General features: G+C 42.8%; 1 protein-coding gene across 1 annotated transcript in view; it reads left to right on the top strand.

Moving 5' to 3' along the window:
* Positions 1-22637, top strand: part of LG05H8orf88 (linkage group 05 C8orf88 homolog) — a 43589-nt gene extending 20952 nt beyond the window's left edge. The window contains exons 4-5 of the mRNA XM_073631933.1: positions 2959-3065; positions 22484-22637. Of these exons, the coding sequence (XP_073488034.1) occupies positions 2959-3065; positions 22484-22537 (161 nt within the window). The 3' untranslated portion in view covers positions 22538-22637. The remainder of the gene's footprint in view (positions 1-2958; positions 3066-22483) is intronic.
* The last annotated feature ends 207 nt before the right edge of the window (positions 22638-22844 follow it).

The raw sequence follows: 22844 nt of genomic DNA, 5'->3' as shown, positions 1-22844 counted from the left end.
AAATCTGGTGTGTGTGTGTGTGTGTGTGTGTGTGTGTGTGTGTGTGTGTGTCTCCACTACAAGGTACACTACAGTGAAAGCAATGAATGATTGATCAACCCCTTTGGTGTGAAAGGCCAGGTTGGGTAGAGGAAAATTTCTGCTTTCTGTGTAACTATGCATTGGATTAAGCTTGTTTCACACTATGTTGGGAGATGTTACTGTAAGTAGCTTTTCCATTTTTAGAAGAGAAATGGTAAACCTTTCTAGGGGTCTCTTTGCTGATTGGTGGGGCTGCACCTGCCCCCTTCTAAGGGTGTTTCTCAAATTTGTCTTTCAGAATAGCACGTTCGAGAGTATAGCCCCTCAAAACACTATTTCAGAGTTCATTAAAAGGGGGATGCTTTTTAGCATTTATCAGTGTTTCTTGTGAGCTGTTGAGCTCCACATGCTCCTGTGCTGTCCTGTTGAGTCTAGCCCATTTTATTTTATTTATTTATTTATTTTTTGTCAGTGTTTTTGGGGCCCACAGACATTCTCCCTGATGGGCAGGGAATGTACTGGAGCTCCCTCCTTTTAGTGCTTGGGGAGAACCAGGAAAAGTTAGCAGAGCACCCACCACCAGTTGGAAACAAACGACGTTCTGACACTGAGCAGCCTGTTTGCACGCTGTTAATGGGGTTTGGACCTCCAGGAAGCTCGCCACCCCTACATCCCAGTCCACATCGTGTGACACCAGCCCAGGGGACCCCAAGGCACTGCATGTCCTATGCAGCCCCCATCTGGATTTAAAGGGTCATACCAACACCATCGATTGGTGTGCTGTGATAAGTAAGCAGTATTGCAGCAGCGGAGGAGGACCATTCCCCCAAGGCTATTCCATCCATCCATCCATTCCACTACTTATAAACAAACGTACAGACCAGAGCCTCATGGAACCGAGTCTGAGGAAGGAAAAAATCCTTGTGCGTTAGCCGATCACTCCATCTCGCCATCGCATGAGACCTGGGTTTTGTTTTATGACCTCTTAGAATTATGTGAAGTTAATAAATGTGAAATAAAATTGTAGCGCTAAAAACACATGTATTAGTAGTAAATATAAAGTTCAAAGTGCATATATGCGTAGTGTCCCAAGAAATAAAAACAAATATGTAATCCTAAAGGAACAAAAGTCCACAGTGGAAAAGAATAATCCGTGTGAATAATCTTGTCTGCTTCCCAACCGTCAGCTTGTATATCATCAACTTAAGCGAATAGATGAAATACGCTTACCAGAGAAGTTGGATTCTACTGCCATAAGCATAGAATCAATGGAGCTTAGTGCCACCCAGGGCGAAGTAGTGGAATGTTGGAGGCAAGGGTAGAGCCTCTGCAAGACTGGGACATCCCCTCTTTATCCGCCAAAGCAGAGCCAAAGATAAATTCCAGAAAACGAAGTGGTTCCTCAGTTCCCCATCTTCCCTTTGAGGAGAACCTCTACTTCTCTTTTCAACCTTCTGCTAGATATTGGAATACCTTCACCTGGACTGGTAGCAGTCCTCAACACTGGCTGGGTGGTCAGAGGCAGCAAATCTTAATGGGTGGGCCGTCCCTGCACAGGTCTCTCTCTCACTCTCACTCTCACTCTCTCACATTCTCACTCACTCTCTCACATTCTCACACTCTCACTCTCTCACATTCTCACACTCTCACTCTCTCTCATTTTATTGACAATATACCCTGAAGAACTGAACAGTCAATCAAAAGCAAGCCCTGCCGTCGTGGCAACAGCTGAAGCCGATTTACACGGCAAAAATGTCAGTTATCAGCCTCTAAGGACAACAATGTTAAAAACGGAGGTTATTAAATTTGCCTACACTTAGCTCACTGATCCCAGTTAACCACATCAATATTTACCATCGCTGTCCGGTGACGTCACGGACATTGTCACCGGACTCCAGCCCCCCCCCCTCCCTTCGTTAGCAGATGGAGGTACTTGAAGGTGGGAGGAGTCTGGTGACGTCGATGTCCGTGACGTCACTGGATCTCCGACGGAACTCCCTGAAGACCTGGAAACCGGCTGAGAGGTGAGTTTTGATCAATAAAAAAAAATTAACAATTAAGCGAGCAATTAATCGTTGATTTCCGCAGCCCTAAAAAAAGCAATACCTTTTTTTTTTTTTTTTTTTACTTTTTTCTATAATATCCCCCAAAAATTATATAAAAAAACAATAATAATTTTTTCCTCTGTTTAGGCCGATATGTATACTTCTACATATTTTTTGTTTAAAAAAAAAAAAAAATCACAGTAAGTGTATATTGATTTGCGCAAAAGTTATAGCGTCTACAAAATATGGGATCGATTTTATAATATTATTTTTTTTTTTTTTTTCGGGACTGCGATGTTACGGCGGACACTTTTGGGACCATTGTAATTTATACAGCAACCAGTGCTATAAATAGCCACTGATTACTGTATAAATGACACTGGCAGGGAAGGGGTTAAACACTAGGGGGCAATCAAGGGGTTAAGTGTGTCCTAGGGAGTGATTCTAACTGGGGGGGGGGAGATGGGCTACCACTGACATGACAGCCATCACAGGTCCCGATCACAGGGAGCAGTAGACACCTGTCATGTCACTAGGCAGAACAGGAAAATGCCTTGTTTACGTAGGCATCGCCCCGTTCTGTCTCCCCGTCCCACGATCACGGGCTGCCGGCGAACGTCGAGTTCACGGGACCTGCAGGCACGCGCACGCAAGGCGGCAAATTCAAAGGGACCTACAGGTACGCCCATTTGCCAGTACGAGCCATTCTGTCAACGTATATGTGTGCGGCGGTCGGCAAGCGGTTCAATATGCCAACCAGTATGAACCGGGAGAGTCCCACCCCTCAGATCCCGCTCTGCTCTGTAAAGTGTTTTGTTTACATATGAAGGAAACTCCTTCATAATAACCTCTCTTATGTGATTAGCTAGCTAACCATTGTGTTTGTTTACAGACAGGATTACATACAGCAGAGACTTCCTCCTTCAGCTCTCAAGCATGTCTATGTGCAAACAGAAACCAAAATATTTGCCGGACCTCCCAGTTATCCTTGAACATCCAGTAAGTGTCCCTGTGTTTTTCTGCTGTTTTATGGATAAAGCTAATTTCCATTTTCAGTTTAAAATATGTAATGGCTTTACACTGTTGATTCTCTGGTTTCAAAGGTCTCTAGGTCAATGAACCAAAACAAACATGCAGCTTTGGACTTGACTTTGCTGGCTGCATGCTTGTTCTGTTTAGTGTCTTGCATATATTAAAGGGGTTGTAAAGGCAGAAGGTTTTTTTATCATAATGCATTAAGATAAAAAGCCTTCTGTGTGTAGCAGCCCCCCTAATATTTACCTGAGGTCCCTCTCTGTCTAATGATGTACACGAATGTCGCAGCTGTCAGAAATTCTCCCTCCCTGATTGGCTGAGACAAAGCAGTGGTTCTGTCAATCAAAGTCAGCTAGCCAATCAGGGAAGAAAGGGGGCTGGGGCGGGGCTCCATGTCTGAATGGACACAAGGAGCTGTGACTCAGCTTGGCTGCCCCCATAGCAAGCTGTTTGCTGTGGGGACACTCAACAGGAGGGTGGGGGCCAGGAGTACCGTAAAGGGACCCGAGAAGTTTAGTATCCGGGCTGCTCTGTGCAAATCCACTGCAACAGAGCAGGTAAGTATAACATGTTTATTTTTAATTTTCAAAGTTCACAACATGCAGGTCTTTTAAATATAAAGCTTGTGTCATTCAGAACGGCCATCCTCTTCTCTTGTACTATTGTGCCTATCATCCTCTGTTTTTATCTTTGCAAAGGACACTGTTGGTTTTCTCCAGGCTCTAGCAATTGATCGTCTGACTAGGAATATAATGAACACGAGTCTGCGATTGTGTTTTAGGCCTTTGTAGTAAGGCTTTCAAAAGGTTCTTTAGGAGGGAGATATTTAATATTGATCTAAAAAAGTTGTATATCCATATACAAAGCTTCTTAACTTTGGAACATTTCCACCAAATATGTTGAAGGGAATGAAGTTGGTTGCACCCTCTAAAACAATTCGAGTCGGGAAGTGAATTTTGTTATACCTGTTTGGTGTCATGTACCAACAGAAAAGTACCGTATTTATCGGCGTATAACACGCGCCGGCGTATAACACGCACCCGAATTTTAAGGAAAAAAACTTTTAGGAGGGAAGTTTAAGGAAAAGAAACTTACATTAAAATGCCCATCAATGCAGCCTCATCAGTGTTCATCTGCAGCCTTTTCAGTGTTCATCTGCAGCCTTTTCAGTGTTCATCTGCAGCCTTTTCAGTGTTCATCTGCAGCCTTTTCAGTGTTCATCTGCAGCCTTTTCAGTGTTCATCTGCAGCCTTTTCAGTGTTCATCTGCAGCCTTTTCAGTGTTCATCTGCAGCCTTTTCAGTGTTCATCTGCAGCCTTTTCAGTGTTCATCTGCAGCCTTTTCAGTGTTCATCTGCAGCCTTTTCAGTGTTCATCTGCAGCCTTTTCAGTGTCATTGCAGCCTTTTCAGTGTCATTGCAGCCTTGTCAGTGCAGCTTTGCCCCAGTGCAGCCTTGTTAGTGCAGCTTTGCCCCAGTGCAGCCTTGTCAGTGCAGCTTTGCCCCAGTGCAGCCTTGTCAGTGCAGCTTTGCCCCAGTGCAGCCTTGTCAGTGCAGCTTTGCCCCAGTGCAGCCTTGTCAGTGCAGCTTTGCCCCAGTGCAGCCTTGTCAGTGCAGCTTTGCCCCAGTGCAGCCTTGTCAGTGCAGCTTTGCCCCAGTGCAGCCTTGTCAGTGCAGCTTTGCCCCAGTGCAGCCTTGTCAGTGCAGCTTTGCCCCAGTGCAGCCTTGTCAGTGCAGCTTTGCCCCAGTGCAGCCTTGTCAGTGCAGCTTTGCCCCAGTGCAGCCTTGTCAGTGCAGCTTTGCCCCAGTGCAGCCTTGTCAGTGCAGCTTTGCCCCAGTGCAGCCTTGTCAGTGCAGCTTTGTCCCCAGTGCAGCCTTGTCAGTGCAGCCTTGTCCCCAGTGCAGCCTTATTAATGCAGCCTTGTCCCCAGTGCAGCCTTATCAATGCAGCCTTGTCCCCAGTGCAGCCTTGTCCCCAGTGCAGCCTAGTGTCCATGCCTCCTGCCGCTGCCGCCGCCGCCATACACATAGAAGTAGTTTTAAATATGGCGCCGCGGAGTTCGGAGAGACTCGGCGCCGGCGGAAGTGAACGAACGCCGCCGAGATACACATAGCCGAGGGTTCTCGGCTCTTTCCGGCGCAGCTCACAGTCCCGCCCAGTCCCGCCCTATGATGGACATAACACAGGTCCAATGGCGGGACTGGGCGTGACAGTGAGCGGCGCCAGAAAGAGCCGAATACACCCGACTATGTGTATCTCGGCTCTGTGATTTCGGCGGCGCTCGTTCAGCACCGCCGAGTCCTTCCGAAGTCTGCGGCGCCATATTTGAAACTACTCGCTATGTAAATGTCGGCGGCGATCGCCGACATTCACATAGCGATAGCGGGGATCGGCGTATAACACGCACCCACGACTTTCCCCTGATTTTAAGGGGAAAAAAGTGCGTGTTATACGCCGATAAATACGGTAACTTATGGTTGTTTGTTTTCTGAGGCCAGGACATTGGTTGAGCATTTGGCAGCTACTGTCCATATTATTCCCAACTTGAATAAGACCCTGAGAGTCCCAATAGATTAGTTCATGGTCTTTACATTTTAGTGGTCCTGTTTAAGCTGTCCTCCTTCCTGGTAGAAGTGGCTCTGCAGCATGCAGTAGCTGCGGTGGGAGTCTTCTGACCTCTCAAAGTGTGGCCAAAGCATTTGCTTCAATTCTAGAGAAGCAGGTGCAGGGGATCCTGCCATAAGACAGTTCTTGAAAAACTGCTTTCCCCAGCACCATGTCTGTCCAGATGAGATGGGTCCTATCGCTCAAATGTTGGTCGGCAGAACTTCTGCAAGGAGCCAATCAAGATGCTCCCCTTTGAGGGCGAACACTTGTTTGGACCGTCCTTGGATGTCTTTATCCAGGAGGTAACTGAGAAAAAGCATGCTATTACCGGTTTCACCTTCCCCTTCTTTAGGGGTAACGCTTTTGAAATCCAAGAAGAGTTCCTTCCATTCCTTTCACCACCAGTTTTTGGTGTTTCCTTTTTTGAACTGTCTACTGCCCCCATAGTGTCTACCAAGGTGCCTGCTCTGGTTCTGGGGTTGTTGAGGACCTGGGATATCTTCATTTTGGGGTACTTGTGCGACCTGCTTCTCAGGCTTCAGTTCAGACACTGATATCAAATGTCTAACAGAGAGCTGGAAAAGCTGGAAAGCTTCAGTTGGCTACTGAACAGTTGGCCTTGGTTCCTACACAATGGCTGGAGTACTTAAACTTGGTTTTGGATGCACTACAGGAGAAATGCCTCTCTTCGATTCCAGGTGAAGCTTCTGAGGTCATTGGAAAGCCCCTTGATTTTACCTGCATTGGGATGGCTGCATTCAATGCAGTCCATTTTTGCCAAGTCCCATTCGAGAGCTGTTCAAATCAATATCCTGACAGTGCGGGACAAATGTGCAGATTCAGACGCTGGATACCAGGAAATCCTTCCTTCCAAGGAATTGGTAGGTCTTCATGACAGAGGCCAGCCTGGCGTGGTGTTCTAGAGAACCTCTTCATTCAGGGAATGCGGTTGTCAGAGCAGAGGAGGTTCCTGAGCAACGTGCTCAGGAAGAAGTGGACCTGACCTGGTCTTAGGCAGAACTTCATGTCTTGGCCCTCTCTCTGTTGTGCACCAAGGCCATTGATAGGGCAGTACTGCCTTACCACTGAAACGGATCCCTCTGCTGTTTCCTCCCTCCCCCCAGCTTTCAGCTGCTGTAAAAGATTTGTAAAATTGTATTTTTTTAAAAAGCTCATTCACATGTGCTTTGCTCTCTGAAGAGCGCTTCATGTTTAGATCGCCCTTTGAATAGCATTTGACAGTGAGGAGGCATTGCCTCCTCACCACCAGCTTTAACCCTGCACTAGTGCTCAACAACCATGTGCATTGCACATGGTTGATGGACACTTCCAAACCAGCGCCAGTCGCTTGAATATGCCAGATCCAAAAGGGGAAATGTCAATTACTCTCAAAAGAAAGCTCTATTTTGTGGGGAGGAATGCAAAAAATTGTTTTGGGTACAGTGTTGCATTACAGCGCAATTGTCTTTCTAAATGCGATCGTTCTGAAACCTGAAAAATTGTCCTGGGCAGGAAGGGGATATGAAGTGCCCTGTATTGAAGTGGTTAATATGGTTGCTTGAAAGGTGGACTTTGCCTTTTTAATTTTAAGGGTCTAGTCACCTCAACCACAATGCAGTGGCTGGTGTACGTTGCAGTCCATCAGAATCCCTGCAGTGCTGATGCACCGATCTCGGTGCGCCCTACTGTTTCAATATTATTTATTTTATTTATTTTTTTACCACTTGCCGCCCTCCCACCGTCAAATGACGGCTGGGCGGTGCGGCTCTCCTTCTGGGTGGACATCATATGACAGCCTCCCAGAACGACTGCTCTCGTGCACCCCTGGGGTCACGCGGCGGCCACACCATATTGTTCGGACACAGCGTGTTCTAGATCTGTGTAAAGAGCCGTGGCACTCAGGCTTTCACACTGGGACTGCAGATGAGACATTTTGCAGGCGCTATTTTTATCTCTAAAACGCCTCCAGTGTGAAAGGGATCTTGGTCTGATTTAAAATATAAAACAGCTATTCCTCTGTTTAGACAGCAGATGGTGCCAAAGTGTAATGAATAAAGTAGATTGAAAACCAGAATATGTAGGGTTCTATTCCTCCTATAGCGATTTTTAGAGTAACCAATTCTAATATGTGAAAATAAGAGGAGCTGAGATTTTTTTTAAATTGTATTTTTTTTTTTTTTTTTTTAAATGTTCATAAGAAAGTTAAAACATTCCAGTCAGAAAATAAAAGCAGTGCGTTTTTGAATAATTAAATCATCAGAAATTATTGGGTCGTACACAGACTACAACAGAATAAACTTACCAAGGAGCTGAGATTTTTACAAAGCCAGGATATTGATTACACCATGCCACATTGATTGCAACTGCTCTCTGCGTAGCCTTGTGGTTTCTTTATAGATTTATTTTACTCATCCTGTTCCAGCCTGCCCTTACCTTCACACATACAGTACATCACCTGTGATTATATAGTATGACCTGCAGAGGCAAGGAAGTCCTTCAGTCATTACTGCCATCATATACCAACATGGCCTCAGGAGTTTGTAAGGTGAAACTCTGTTTTTAGACATGTAATCCTCATCTAAATCAGAACAGCAGTAATAATGCCCAGCTACTCCTATACAAACATAAAGCATAAACCATTGCATTGCCTTTCATTCTGCCCATAGGTGACTGATTCATTTTGCCAGTTTTAACATACACAAACACCCCCCCCCCCCCCCTCCAAACTATCTTTTCTAAATGTAGGACCTATAGAATTAAAAGCCGGTACCACTGTGTTTGTAGATCCCATGACAGCTGTGTTTACCAGAGCAAGCAATAATTTTTAAATGCTAAAGTATTTGTGCACACCAATACAGTATAATCTTAACAATCCTACAATATTTGTGCGAAAGTGAAATTTGCAAGTATGCCTAAGTGAACCTTTACTTCTTGATTTATTTACCTTTTTATATTAATGCTGGTAGGTGATAAGATCCTGAATACCACCAAAATCACTATCCTCTCCCTGATGCCTAGGTCAGGCAAACAAATGAAGAAGAACCTGCTATGTCATATTCTCAGCTTTGCACATACCATTGTTGCTAGGCATTGGCGTAAAGCAAACGGCCCCGCACCCCCCACCACCACTCTAGTGCAGCGGGCATGTGAAATGGATGCCATTTATGATATGCCAGTTTCAGTCACCTCCAAGTAAGGGCTCGAAAGATTCTGGGTGCGCTCTTCGGCTCTAATAATGTTTAGAGGCATATTTTAAGTTGAGCGTTTAGAGGCAAAAAAAAAAAACCCTTTGTCTTGCGTTTTCTGAGAGCAGTTTTCTGGCAGAAAAAAACGCTTTGAAATGCATGTACAAAATCTTTCTATTTGAGCATTTCATTTATTTATTTATTTAAGCCCAGAGTGCATGGACCCTTGGTAACATGTTCAGAGTGTAACATGTTACTAAAGCACCTGCTGGCACTCTGACCTGATGCCCGCATTGTGACCGGGGGGGGGGTCTTCTCCCCACACCCACTGTCACAATTCAAACACAGTGGCTCCGCCCAAACAGTCCCATTCATTCACAGTCCTGTGAATGAATGCATTACAAGTACCATCAGCCATTGCAGCAGACTGTTTGTAGCGCTCAATGAACTGCGAGGGTGCTGGTGAGTGCTGGTTAATTGAGCTTCCTAGAGTTCAGTAAAAAAAAAAAAAAAAAAATTATCCTTTTAAAGCCCATACCTTCAGATACGATTTATAGAGAGTGATGCAAATTGATTTGAGACCATGAACTGATTCATCAGATCCACTAATGATTATCCCTCATGTGTAGAGATTAAATGAACATTTTCTTTATTTTTTAGCTTTTCAGTCCTCTTCTAGATTCTCATAATTCCCAGGTAAAATAAATCAAAACACACGTCTAATCTTTCATAATACCCAGACACGGTTTTTCCATACAGAAACAAAGATTAAGTACTGTACTAAAAATACAGATTTATAATAATGCACATTGAGCAGCAACATGTACAGAGGGTAATGGGTGTAACTAGGACAAATGTTACAGAAGGTTTGGACCAGATATCCTGGACAGGCCTCTTATTTGGGGCTTAGTGGCACTGTCAAACCTTTATATGCATTTAGGTGACATTTCTAAATGCATATAATGGTATCATAAGTTTATCTGTTGTAAGTGCAGGCAAGTTTAGGTACATTTAGAGAAAATAGAATTCTGTGCACCTAGGATCTGATCATGTAAACACATATAAATCTTAAGGACAAATATCTAAATGCAGGAAAATACATCTGCATTTAGAATAGGCTAAAAAATGGGGTATAGTGGGAAGGCTAGTTCATAGAGCTGTTTAAAACCTAACTCTGGGCAATTTGCAGTAGGGCTGTGCTCACTTTGCAACGGTTAATTGCTTGTTTATAAATAGGGGAGCAATAAAAGGAGATTTATTTATCTGATCCTCTGCTCCGCCCTGCTGCTAGATGAGTCCCCGCAGCTTCTGCACCCCCATGCTCCATCAGTCTAGGATCCTGATGTCATCAAGACCAGAGCAGGGTTCATGGCTCTACACTGGACGAGATGACGCTGAAGGACAGACCACTGCCGGAGCATATGGGAGTGCCGTCTACTGGGGACGTCGAGGATCAGGTAAGTAAAATGGTTTCTCCCCTCCTCTCCCCTCCCCTGTGCAATTAGGCCTGGTTCATACCTATGCATTTTGAGTGTGTTTTCAGTTTTGTAGAAACACACTACAGTCCATTTAACCTGGTTTCCTATGGGTCACATTCACATCTGTGCATTTTCGGCAAAGGGCCAGGGACTTTTTTCAGTTTTTATGGTTCCAACGACATCAATGGATCAAAAGTGTGTATTGAAAAACGTAAAATACACCTGGAATATGCAAACTGCAACCTGCATAGGTGTAAATCAGGCCTAAATGCTTGCAATGCAAGGGGCGCTGCCCCACTGACGGGCATAATGTCTTACCTTTGGTTCACACCTAAGCTTTTTTTTTTTTTTTTTTTAGTGTGTTTTTCATCTTGCAGAAACGCAGTACAACCCATTTAACATGGTTTCCTATAGATCAAGTTCACATCAGTTCATTTTCAGCCAGTGTATTTAGAAGTCAATGGACCTGCACCAAAAATGAAAGTGTTGCATTTTTTGATGTGTGTGTGTGTGTGTGTTTGTTTTTTTTTGTTTTTTGGTGGTTTTGTTTGTTTTTTGGCTAATAGGAAAGTTTGACAGTTCTGTTCATGGAGTGTGACTTGGATGCAGCTTTACACTCCCTGGACACAGGTTCCTGTACTACTTTGATTCAACTTGAGTGCCAAAGTTACATGTTAGGGTTAATAAGAGGTAGGGTAATCATTAGGGTTAGCAATAGTGGTAATGGTTAGGTTTAGAATGTTAACGATTACAGCTATTGCTAACCCTAATGATTACTGCTAACTCTAATGCCCCGTACACACGGTTGGATTTTCCGACGGAAAATGTGTGATAGGACCTTGTTGTCAGAAATTCCGACCGTGTGTGGGCTCCATCACACATTTTCCATCGGATTTTCCGACACACAAAGTTTTGAGAGCTTGCTATAAAATTTTCCGACAACAAAATCTGTTTACGGAAATTCCGATCTTGTGTACACAAGTCCGACGCACAAAGTGCCACGCATGCTCAGAATAAATAAAAAAAAGCTATTGGCTACTGCCCCGTTTATAGTCCCGACGTACGTATTTTACGTCACCGCGTTCAGAATGATCGGATTTTCCGACAACGTTGTGTGACCGTGTGTATGCAAGACAAGTTTGAGCAAAAATCCTAGGATTTTGTTGTCGGAATGTCCGACCGTGTGTACGGGGCATTAAACTTACCCTAGCCCTCAACCCTAACCTGTGACTTTGCACACATAAAAGTTCCTGCACTACTTTCATGCAACTTGAGTGTTCTAGAAAGTGCAAAGTTGCACTCGATCAGAACTGTCATAGCTTCCTATTGGCAAAAAAAAAAACGCAACCTGCATAGATGTGAACCTAGCCTTAGTTGCCCAGGGTTGGGCTTTAACCTCTTGTTGATCATCACTTCATCATTTAAAATGGATTAAAGCAGAATAGACATGAAAATCTTTTGCCAAAAATCTTTTTTTTACATCTTCAATGTGCGCTGCACAGAGCTTGCCAACCGTGGAACCAGATGGAGCCAGTGAGAATGATGTAAACATCAGCAGGAGTCATGTTATCCGTGGCCACCAAACAGATGAGGAGTGACGCAGGAAGAAAAAGCCAGGCACGGCGCAGCAACTGAAACCTAGACCTTGCACTTGACCTTAGACTTGACTGAACCTAAATTTCACTATATTTTATATATTTCACATTCTTCTAAATATTTTGCACATATATGTATTTGATGGTCAGCCGGGTGTTTTATTGTTTACACATTTATTTGGGATCAATTGATATTGTGAATGTTTGTTTGTTTTTATATCTGTTTATTGTTACATCCGTTTATTTTATCACCTACGTCATTGCCCACTGATTAGAGGGGCTGGCGGGTGTTACTGTATTTCCTTTTTTTAATTTATTTAATCAGTTGTGGATTTGATTTTATTGTCATTTACCCCTATTGGGGTTTATTTGTTATCCAGTTTGTATTCAGGCACTTATTGGTGTGTTGTATAGGCCTAGAAGTATGCATTGATGTGCAAGTATGCTGTGCATAATTCTATATTAGGGGAAGAACCCATCTTCCTTCAGAGGTAAATGTCACTTTAAAGTGAATTTTTTTTTTTTTTTTCCCACCCGATATCTCTTTTGTGGAAATTCATGTTTCTTTCCATATCTTTTCTCCCACTGATTATAAAAGCAGATGCTCCCACTCAGTATCCACCTTGGTATATTATACAAGAGAGAGAAAAGCTGCACCGTCTACATCACTTTAAAAGGACAAGTTCACTAAAAAAATAAATAAATGCACATTTTGTTTTGCATGTAAAAAGATGTACATTTTATTATAAATTTTTTTTTTTTTTTTTTTTTTTGGAGTTTGTAAAGCATTCCACCAGGTCTCCTGGAGATCTGTCAGTGTATCTGTACATCCCATACTGGCAAGCGGATACACTGAGAGAATTGGTGAACTACCACGGCGCTCCACAGTACCAAGGTCGTTCATCAAGTCGACATCCAAAAAAGATTTCGATAGTTGTAGTTCATTCATTCATAGAATTCTGTGAATGAATGACGCAGCCATTGGGGCAGAGTTCTGCACGGCCATGCTGTTTTAAAAAACTGACAGTACAGGGAACTTCTCCCTGTAGTGCTGGGGGGAGGGAAGGGATCTGTGTCTGTCGTGTTTTTTTTTTTTTTGTTTTTTTTTTTTCCCCCTTCCTCTGTGCATCTATGGGAACAGTTGACCATTCTTCCAGAAGCGCATTTGTCTGTCAGGTCAGGCACTGATGTGGACGAGAGCCTGGATTGCAGTCTCTGTTCCTAATTCATCCCAAAATTGCATATTGGGAGTCCCCCATGGGGAGGTTGGGACTTTAAAGACAACAAAATATCATAAAAGATACAATAAATTTTAAAATTGATGTATTTTATTTAGTTAATGATTAAAAAGTCAGTGCATAAAATTATTGCAACTGGCTCATTACTAGCAACAATGACATAAAAAAGAAAAAAGGGGGGGGGGGGGGGGGGGGGGAGGAGGAGGAGGAGGAGATGATGTCAAAATGCAAAATAACAACACTTGTGATCTCCTAGAATACAAACATCAATGTACAAATACAATTTGATCTCTTCCTGGAAAAGAAAAAGAAGAGAAGAAAATGGGCTTTCTTCTCTTCTTTTTCTTTTCCAGGGAGAAATCAAATTGTATTTGTACATTGATGTTTGTATTTTGACATCCCCCCTTTTTTTTCTTTTTTATGTCATTGTTGCTAGTAATGAGCCAGTTGCAATAATTTTATGCACTGACTTTTTAAATCATTAACTAAATAAAATACATCAATTTTAAATTTATTGTATCCTTTATGACATTTTGTTGCCTTTAAAGTCCCAACCTCCCTATGGGAGACTCCCAATATGCAATTTTGTATTAGGGATGTTGGCAACAACTGTGTCTACTTTTTGGTGAAATATCCATCTTAGAGCTAATTCATCCCAAAGATGTTCTATTGGGTTGAGATCAAGTTCCTCCATCTCAAACTCGCTCATCCATGTCTTTATGGACCTTGCTTTGTGCACTGGCCCAAATCATTTGTTGGGGGGATTATGGTGTGGGGTTGTTTTCAGGGGTTGGCCCCCTTAGTTCCAGTGCAGGGAACTCTTTAAGGTGTCAGCATCCCAACCCATTTTGGGCAATTTCATACTCCCAACTTTGTGGGAACAGTTTGGGGATGGCCCCTTCCTGTTCCAACATGATTGTGCACAAAGCAAGGTCCATAAAAACATGTATGAGCAAGTTTGTGGTTGAGGAACTTGACTGGCCTGAACAGAGTCCTGACCTCAACCCAATAGAACGCCTTTGGGATGAATTAGAGCGTAGACTGTGAGCCAGGCCTTCTCATCCAACATCATTGCCTGACCTCACAAATATGCTTCTGGATGAGTGGTCAAACATTCACATAGACACACTCTTGAACCTCATGGACAGCCTTCCCAGAAGCGTTGAAGCTGTTTTAGCGGCAAAGGGTGGGCCAACTCAATATTGAACACCCTACGGCCTACTGGGATTCCATTAAAGTTCATGTGCGTATAAGGGCAGGTGTCACAATACTTTTGGTAATTGTATGCACTCACTCTCACAAAAGTGAGTACACCCCTCCACATTTTTGTAAATATTTTATTATATCTTTTCATGTGACAACACTGCAGAAATGACACTTTGCTACAATGTAAAGTAGTGAGTGTACAGCTTGTATAACAGTGTAAATTTTCTGTCCTCTCAACATACAGCCATTTAATGTCTAAACCGCTGGCAACAAAAATGAGTACACACGAGCGGACTTTTCGACCGGACTGGTCCGACTGACAATTTGACCGCGTGTGGGCTTCATCGGACTTCCGACGGACTTTAGATTGGAAACCTGTTTCACATCTTCCTGCCGGAACTCCGCCGGACACAGTTCCTATCGGGAAGCCTGTTCGTCTGTATGCCCCCCCCCCCAAAATCCATACCAGACCCTTATCCGAGCATGCAGCCTGGCTGGTCAGGAAAGGGTGTGGAGATGAGCGAGCGCGCCCCCCTCCTGAACCGTACCAGGCCGCATGCCCTCAACATGGGGAGGTGGGGCGCCCTCCGGCCCCCCCCAAAGCACCTTGTCCCCATGTTGATGAGGACAAGGGCCTCTTCCCAACAACCCTGGCCGTTGGTTGTCGGGGTCTGCGGGCGGGGGGCTTATCGGAATCTGGGAGCCCCCTTTTAATAAGGGGGCCCCCAGATCCCGGCCCCCCACCCTATGTGAATGAGTATGGGGTACATCGTACCCCTACCCATTCACCTAGGGAAAAAAGTAAAAAAAACACACTACACAGGTTTTAAAAGTAATTTATTAGGCAGCTCCGGGGGTCTTCTTTCGACTTCTCCGGCCTCTTCTCCTGGTGTCCGGTTATTCTCCCGCTTTCCGGCCTCTTGTCCTTTTGTCCGGTTCTTCTGCCGGGCTCCTCCGCTATCTTCTTCTCTTGCCGCTCTTTTGCTAGCGGTGGCCCGGTCTTCTCCGTCGTCTTCTCTTCTTCCGATCTTGACATGATGCTTTCTCCCGCTGTAATGCTGTGTGAGCGGTGTGCAATGACTTATATAGGTATGGGGCGTGGTCACCTAGTGCCCCCGCCCCTTATGATGGCACAGTCCCGGGGCATGCTGGGACTGTGACGTCATAAGGGGGCGGAGGTCATTTGAAAGTCCGTCGGGAAGACTGGCAGACCTAGTCTGCCGTAAAGTCCAGTCGTGTGTAGGAAAGTCTGTTCATTCAGATAGTCCGTCGGAAGTCTGCTGAAAGTCCGTTGGGAAGACCGTCGGACCTAGTCTGCTGGAAAGTCCGGTCGTGTGTACAGGGCATTAGGCTGCATTTACACCTGAGCGTATTTTTTTTCAGGGAGAAAGTTGTGCATTTTGGCTGTAATTTTGTACAGGTCAAAAAAAGGTCACCAATGTAAAAAGCAGAAAAATGCCTCTAATGTGCCTAAAAATGTACTTTTTTGAGCTTCAGGTGACAAAATGCTCAGATGTGAACATGTGCCATTGAACTGCTTCTTTAGCAAGGCAGTGGTCATCTTGGAGGTGTGTTTGGGGTCCTTATCATGTTGGAATATTGCCCTGTGGCCCAGTCTCCGAAGGGAGGGGATCATGCTCTGCTTCAGTATGTCACAGTACATGTTGGCATTCATGACTCCCTCAATGAACTGTAGCTCCCCAGTGCCGGCAGCACTCATGCAGCCCCAGACCATGACACTCCCACCACCATGCTTGATTGTAGGCAACACACACTTGTCCTTGTTTGTACTCCTCACCTGGTTGCCCCCACACACGCTTGACACCATCTGAAACAAATAAGTTTATCTTGGTCTCATCAGACCACAGGACATGGTTCCATATATATATATATTTGCCAAAAAAGAAACTCCATAGAGGAGGTGGATCTTTTGTTCATCCTTCTTTCATAGAGCAATTGTCATTCAGAGAAGCTTTAGTAAGGTTTCTGTGAATAGAGGAGGTTGGAGAAAAGGGTGGGCATAGTTTTCACTCTTGATAGGTGGGTATGACAGGTTCCTTATCTCTGTTAACCTTTGTCACACCAGAAGATTATAGCTATGGAGGTAGGTAAGGGTAGAATTAGGAGGTGATTAACGTTAGGCAATTGCCAATGGATGAATAGCATATATCCCATATGGCCAGCAGAGCTGCTATCATTGCTCACCACAGCTGTCACATAAAGCTATTGGCCTTCCTAAATAAGCTTTGCAGGGACTTGACTAGTTCCACCAATCTCAATGTGTCTGTATAGATGCCATATATTCTATGCTTCCCACTGTGGATAACATTGTTGAGATTTTCTTTATCCTGGTATTAAATGTAATAAAGACAGTCTCTTCTGTTTAATGTTCAAAGGGATTTTCAGATCTTTCTGTAATACGGGATCTGTAAATAAACAGCTCTGTAACAAGCAGAGTGTCAGGGCTTCAGTAAGATGTATTTCCGCAGATGCCTTTTGATGTCTTGTCTGTCCTGATTCCATGGGCCTAATTACAGTGCATCCGGAAAGTATTCACAGCGCTTCACTTTTTCCACATTTTGTTATGCTAAAGCTTTATTCCAAATTGTAGAATTTTGAGGAAAATAATGAATTTAATCAAACAATACACCATAATGACGTGAAAGAAGTTTGAAATCTTTGCAAATTTATTAAAAATAAAAAATGCAAAAATCCCATGTAAATTTTCTGCAGCATTGAAGGTCCCAATGAGCACAGTGGCCTCCATCATCCATAAATGGAAGAAGTTTGGAACCACCAGGATTGGGGAGAAGGGCCTTAGTCAGGGAGGTGGTCAATGGTCACTCTGACAGAGCTCCAGCATTTCTCTGTGGAGAAAGGAGAACCTTCCAGAAGAACAACCATCTCTGCAGCACTCCCACCAATAAGGCCTGTTTGGTATAGTGGCCAGACGGAAGCCACTCCTCAGTAAAAGGCACATGACAGCCCGCTTGGAGTTTGCCAAAAGGCACCTGAATGACTCTGACCATGAGAAACAAAGTTCTTTGGTCTGATGAAACAAAGATTGAACTCTGGCCTGATTGGCAAGCATCATGTCTGGAGGAAACCAGGCATCGCTCATCACCTGGCCAATACCATCTCTTCAGTGAAGCATGGTGGTAGCAACATCATGCTGTGGGGATGTTTTTCAGTGGCAAGAACTGGGAGACTGGTCGGGATTGAGGGAAAGCTGAATGCAGCAATGTACAGAGACATCCTTGATGAAAACCTGCTGCAGAGCGCTCTAAACCTCAGACTGGGGCAAAGGTTCATCTTCCAATAGAACAATGACCCTAAGCACACAGCCAAGATAACCAAGGAGTGGCTACGGGACAACTCTGTGAATACCCTTGAGTGGCCCAGCCAGAGCCCAGACTTGAACCTGATGAACTGGAGAGATTTGAAAATTGCTGTGCACCGACGCTCCCCATCCAACCTGATGAAGCTTGAGAGGTCCTGCAAAGAAGAGTGGGAGAAACTGCCCAAAAATAGGTGTGCCAAGCTTGTAGCATCATACTCAAAAGACTTGAGGCTGTAACTGGTGGCAAAGGTGCTTCAACAAAGTATTGCGCAAAGGCTGTGAGTACTCATGTATATGTGATTTTTTTTATTTTTAATAAATTTGCAAAGATTTCACACAAACTTCTTTCAGGTTGTCATTATGGGGTAGTGTTTGTAGAATTTTTAGGAAAATAATGATTTTAATCCATTTTGGAATAAGGTTTTAACATAAAAGGTGAAAAAAGTGAAGCGCTTTGAATACTTTCCAGATGCACTGTATGTGATGGAGCTCCATAGTAAAATCATTGAAGAAAAACAGTGTGTTTGCGCTGCTACAATGATAAAATAATTCTAAATGCACTAAAAATAAAATATACAAAAATTAGTGTTAAAAATATATGAAAAATACAAATACATGTGAAAGTCCAAGTAATTCAAAGTACTGTGCTCATCTGTGATGATAAAAAATGTGCCAAAAATAAATAGATAAACAAATACACAATAATCCATAAGAGTCTAGAAAAAAAAATCCAAAGCATTGTAATCGTGTATCTAAGGCTCATCACCCTTATAAACGAAGTGCTCCAACGCAACACAAGCGATTCTCCACCAGTTGGAATGCTCCCGCACCCTGTTAGTGGACCCATATACAAGTACAGGACAATCAAGCCAATCAGGAACAAATTGATAATACAACTCAGGTTGTCAGCTTGAATCCACTTAGCAGTAAATGATGATCTCGACTGGCTCCATCTCCAAATGGTTCAGCATATTAAAAACAAAAATGGCCACATATAGTGGAGTATGCTTTTTTTATTGTTGGATATTAAACTGCTTATAGATATACTCCCATATCACTAACTTAAAAACCGCATTGGCTAGTGCTTATAGAAGTATTGACATAAGTCCCATCTTCAATAAAACGGTCCCCGCGTTACACCACCAATTTCACATTTATTTGCATTTTTCATATTTGTTCACACTAACTATTTATTTTATGTTTAGTGCATTTATAATTATTCTATCATTGTAGCAGTGCAAACACCTTTTTTCAGTTTTTAATTTATAATCATTATTTATAATCAAATATTTACAAAAAGATGATGAGTGTACTCACTTTTGTGAGATACTGTATATATTGTTGGCAGTGCGCAGCACCACTTGGTTTATTTTCCCAAAGTAAAATCATTATAGTGCATCAGGAAGCTCCATGGTCAATTATTTGCAAGAGATGGGGGTTTGGGAATGTCTGGGCAATCTGAAGGTAAACAGAGGCAGCAAGAAGGAATGTGGAGCCACCTGTACACCCTTATAAAAATCTATGTGAAAGCAAAACATAATAGTAGAGTAGGAGCACAGTAAGGAAGGTTTAGACATTTTGTCAAGTTTTTATTGCCATCTTTGTCTCCGCTGGGAACATTCATTTCTCTATTTATAATGGTGATCATGATCACCCAGAGAGAATGTGAGGGGAAATCAAAAATTTTACATTAGTCCCCGGAATGGATTAGGTGAGGGTAAAACTTCCCATGCGCGGGAAATTCCCTCACTCTCCTACAACTTCCTGTCATGCTTCTAGGACAGGAAGTAAAAGAAAATGTCTCCAATGGTACACACATGAATAAACAACCTGACAGGGATTTTTGTTACTCTACCCAAAATTAAAAAGAAAAAAAAATGGTTATGTATACACTTTGAGACTGATTTACTGAGGCTGGGTTCACACTATTGCAAATTGGATGAGGGTTTCCCCGCTTCTAATTCGTATATCAGGAGATTGTGACCGGATCTCTATGGAGCCGGTTCACACATCTCCAGAGCAGCTCCAGTGCGAATTGCACAGGAGTCGTGTGCGTCTTCAGGTCCAAATTCAGCCAAAAACTCGGACTGAAATCGGACCTGAAACTGTGAACAGGGACGCACCGGACCCCTGCTGTGAGCCGCTCCATGCCGCAGTGTGAACCCAGCCTAAAGGATTTGTGAAATTCACACATTTTATTGTGTGGACATTTAATTTAGCTATGTGCGCCCACTACTTTTACTATGAGCAGGTGGCAGATACAGACTTAGTGGTGTACTGGTACGTTGCTGCGCACAGTGGTACAATCACGTGATCCTGTGACCACTACTCTCACATTGGCTGGGCTATCATGTGATTACTAGGACCAATCATAGCAATAACATGATTATATTGTAAACAAAACCGTCTTGAATGGCTTCCATTCGTGACCACTTGCTTACTATTGTAATGCTGTGATTAGCACACAGCTAAACACCTGGCACCCTGTACCATGTGATTAGCTGTAACCAATTCTATATCGCAATAGTAAGCAAGCTGTCATGAATGAAAACCATTAATGACAGCTAAAAGTATTGCTTATATTGCTAGCACTTAGTCCTGTGTAGGAACAAGCTTCCAGGTGCGAAGAGTGGCCTTCAGTGAATGACTACAGACTTCTCTCTGGAATTGTCGGTGGATCAACAGCAAAGGAAATTGATTACCCCTGGATGGTATCTATAAGACGAAAATCACAACATGTTTGCGGAGGAACCATTGTTAGCGACAAGCATGTTGTTACAGCTGCTCACTGCATAACTGACAAATGAGTTGCAGAATCTGCACCAGTGTTTTCAACCTTGGAGTTTAAGAGGTAGTCTGTCCCATGATCCGCTGATGGGAGAAGGAGATGTGTTATCTTTATTAATCTGAAGGCTTGCTTTACATTTGAAATTTGGTGAGTTTAATATCCTATGGGAGCGGTGCTGCACGAGGTGTGGTGACGGGAGGATCACTATAAAACCTTAGTTTCCTGGATGACTTGCCATACTATTTATCACTCACATTTCCTGGTTTTGATTCTAAGGACATTGTGGCTGTTACAAAGCGTTTATACCCAAGGACATTATTAAACTGTATTTAATTTTAGCGCTGCTAATGCGGGTATTTCCTTTTGAGGTTCTAGCATCTTTATTATAATGTTTATTTGATAGCAGCAGCTAATGGGTCTTTTACCTTTTTGAGTTATCTATGAGCGCTGAGGGAAAGAGGATACGTGTGTTTATTTACGGTTCACTTTCTTATATTTGTTTAATTTTTTTTACATATTGTCATCAGTCAGTATCTCTGATCACCTCCACACTAGTTATATGATGACTCTGTACTGCACTGTTGACAGTATGTCAAAAAGAAAAAAAAAATTGTGAAAAATATCTTCATATTCCAAACAATTGTGACCAAAAAATTACAACTTCAAAAAACTCGCCATGTCTCTTACTAAATACCTTGGACTGTCTATTTTGCAAAAATGGGTTATTTGGGGGATATTTGTACTGTCCTGGCATTTTTGGGCCTCAAGAAATTAGATAGGCCTTCAGTACATCAGGATTGATTGTGGACTATAACTTTCATACAGACTAAATAATATACACCAATTTTGGCTTATTTTTACCAAAGAAATGTTGTATCAGAAAATACATTTTGGCATAAATTTATGAAGAAAGATTATTTGTTTGCAAAAGTTCATAACAGAAACTAAGACATTTTATTTTTTTCAACATTTTTGATATTTGTTCATTTATAAAGCAAAAAATAAAAAACCCAGTGGTAAATAAATACCTGTTTGGGTAAATAGCCTGCTCGGGTGCCCCAATTGCAAGCTGCTTGCTATGGGGGCACTTGGCAAGAGGGAGGGGCCAGGGGTGCCGGGGCGGAACCCAAGAAGAGGAAGATTGGGGCTGCTCTGTGCAAAATCACTGCACAGAGAAGGTAAGTATAACATGTTTGTTTAAAGTAAATATCAATATGTGTATCTGGTGTAAACAAATTTTGATTAATTAATAATAGCTGCTATCACTTATAAGTGTTTTCACTTCACTTAAAAGGTGCAAATAAACAATAGACAGTGCTGCGCTATAAAAAACATCAATAATAATAAAAGTGTAACTAAAAATGGTGATCAATAAACATATATTGTTGAAGGTTCATATATAGTATCTGTGAATGATTGAAGTGAATTCAAAAAACCAATACATCAATGGTGCAACAATCCAAAATGCTTGTGCTTTCATCCACCAGTCTCACAGGCTGTTCACCACACATCTGAGTCAAATCATCAATGTTTCCCTCTGGGGATAATAGAGAAGGCTGGCGTGGTGCTGGTAATCACTTTCCTCATTCAAATCGCTTATTCCCATAAGATAAAAACCATGATCATCTCACCAGATATGATATGCAAAAGAAGGAAGGCAGAATCTAGTGCTCTCCGTTGAAATTGTTTAACCGGTCGATTCCAGAGGGTGGCAGGAGCCTGTAAGAATGATCAAGTGACTGAACAGCCGCTATGATTGTTCTTACGGTGAAGGGAATCGCTGGCTCTAAAAGAAGATATCTGAATGATGCTTGTAACTGCAGGTATCATTCAGATATCCCCACTCAAAGTCTGTGACGTCATATGACGTTGGGCGGATGCGAAGTGGTTAAAACTGAGTAAATGCTTGTATGTATACTATTCACAAATGTGTCTTCTGTTTGCAGCTGTGTGAGCTCTGCGAGTTTGGTCCCTGGTCATCCACCAACATCCCTGCATGAAAAGCAGATCTGAATATCTGGTCACAAATGCTGAAACCTGTGAAAAGAATACCAGCTGTATATAATATGGTCCTAATAAAGAGAAATTCTATCACTGTAATATGACTGTGGAAAATGTTTTTCTTTCTTTTTTTTTCTTACAGTGATTACATGAATAGCACTGCACATTGCTGTTTTAATGTCTGTATGTTTATGTATAGTGTAAACTATTTTTGTACTTTGTATGTTTTCAGTAGTCATGCTTCCTGGTGGTCTCCATTGTCTAACCACACTAGACAGAGAGCAGACCAGAACCGTATGTACCGTG

The sequence above is a fragment of the Aquarana catesbeiana genome, linkage group LG05 (assembly GCF_042186555.1).
Source record: "Aquarana catesbeiana isolate 2022-GZ linkage group LG05, ASM4218655v1, whole genome shotgun sequence".
Classification (NCBI taxonomy): domain Eukaryota; kingdom Metazoa; phylum Chordata; class Amphibia; order Anura; family Ranidae; genus Aquarana; species Aquarana catesbeiana.
This window is presented reverse-complemented; position numbering and strand designations above follow the sequence as displayed.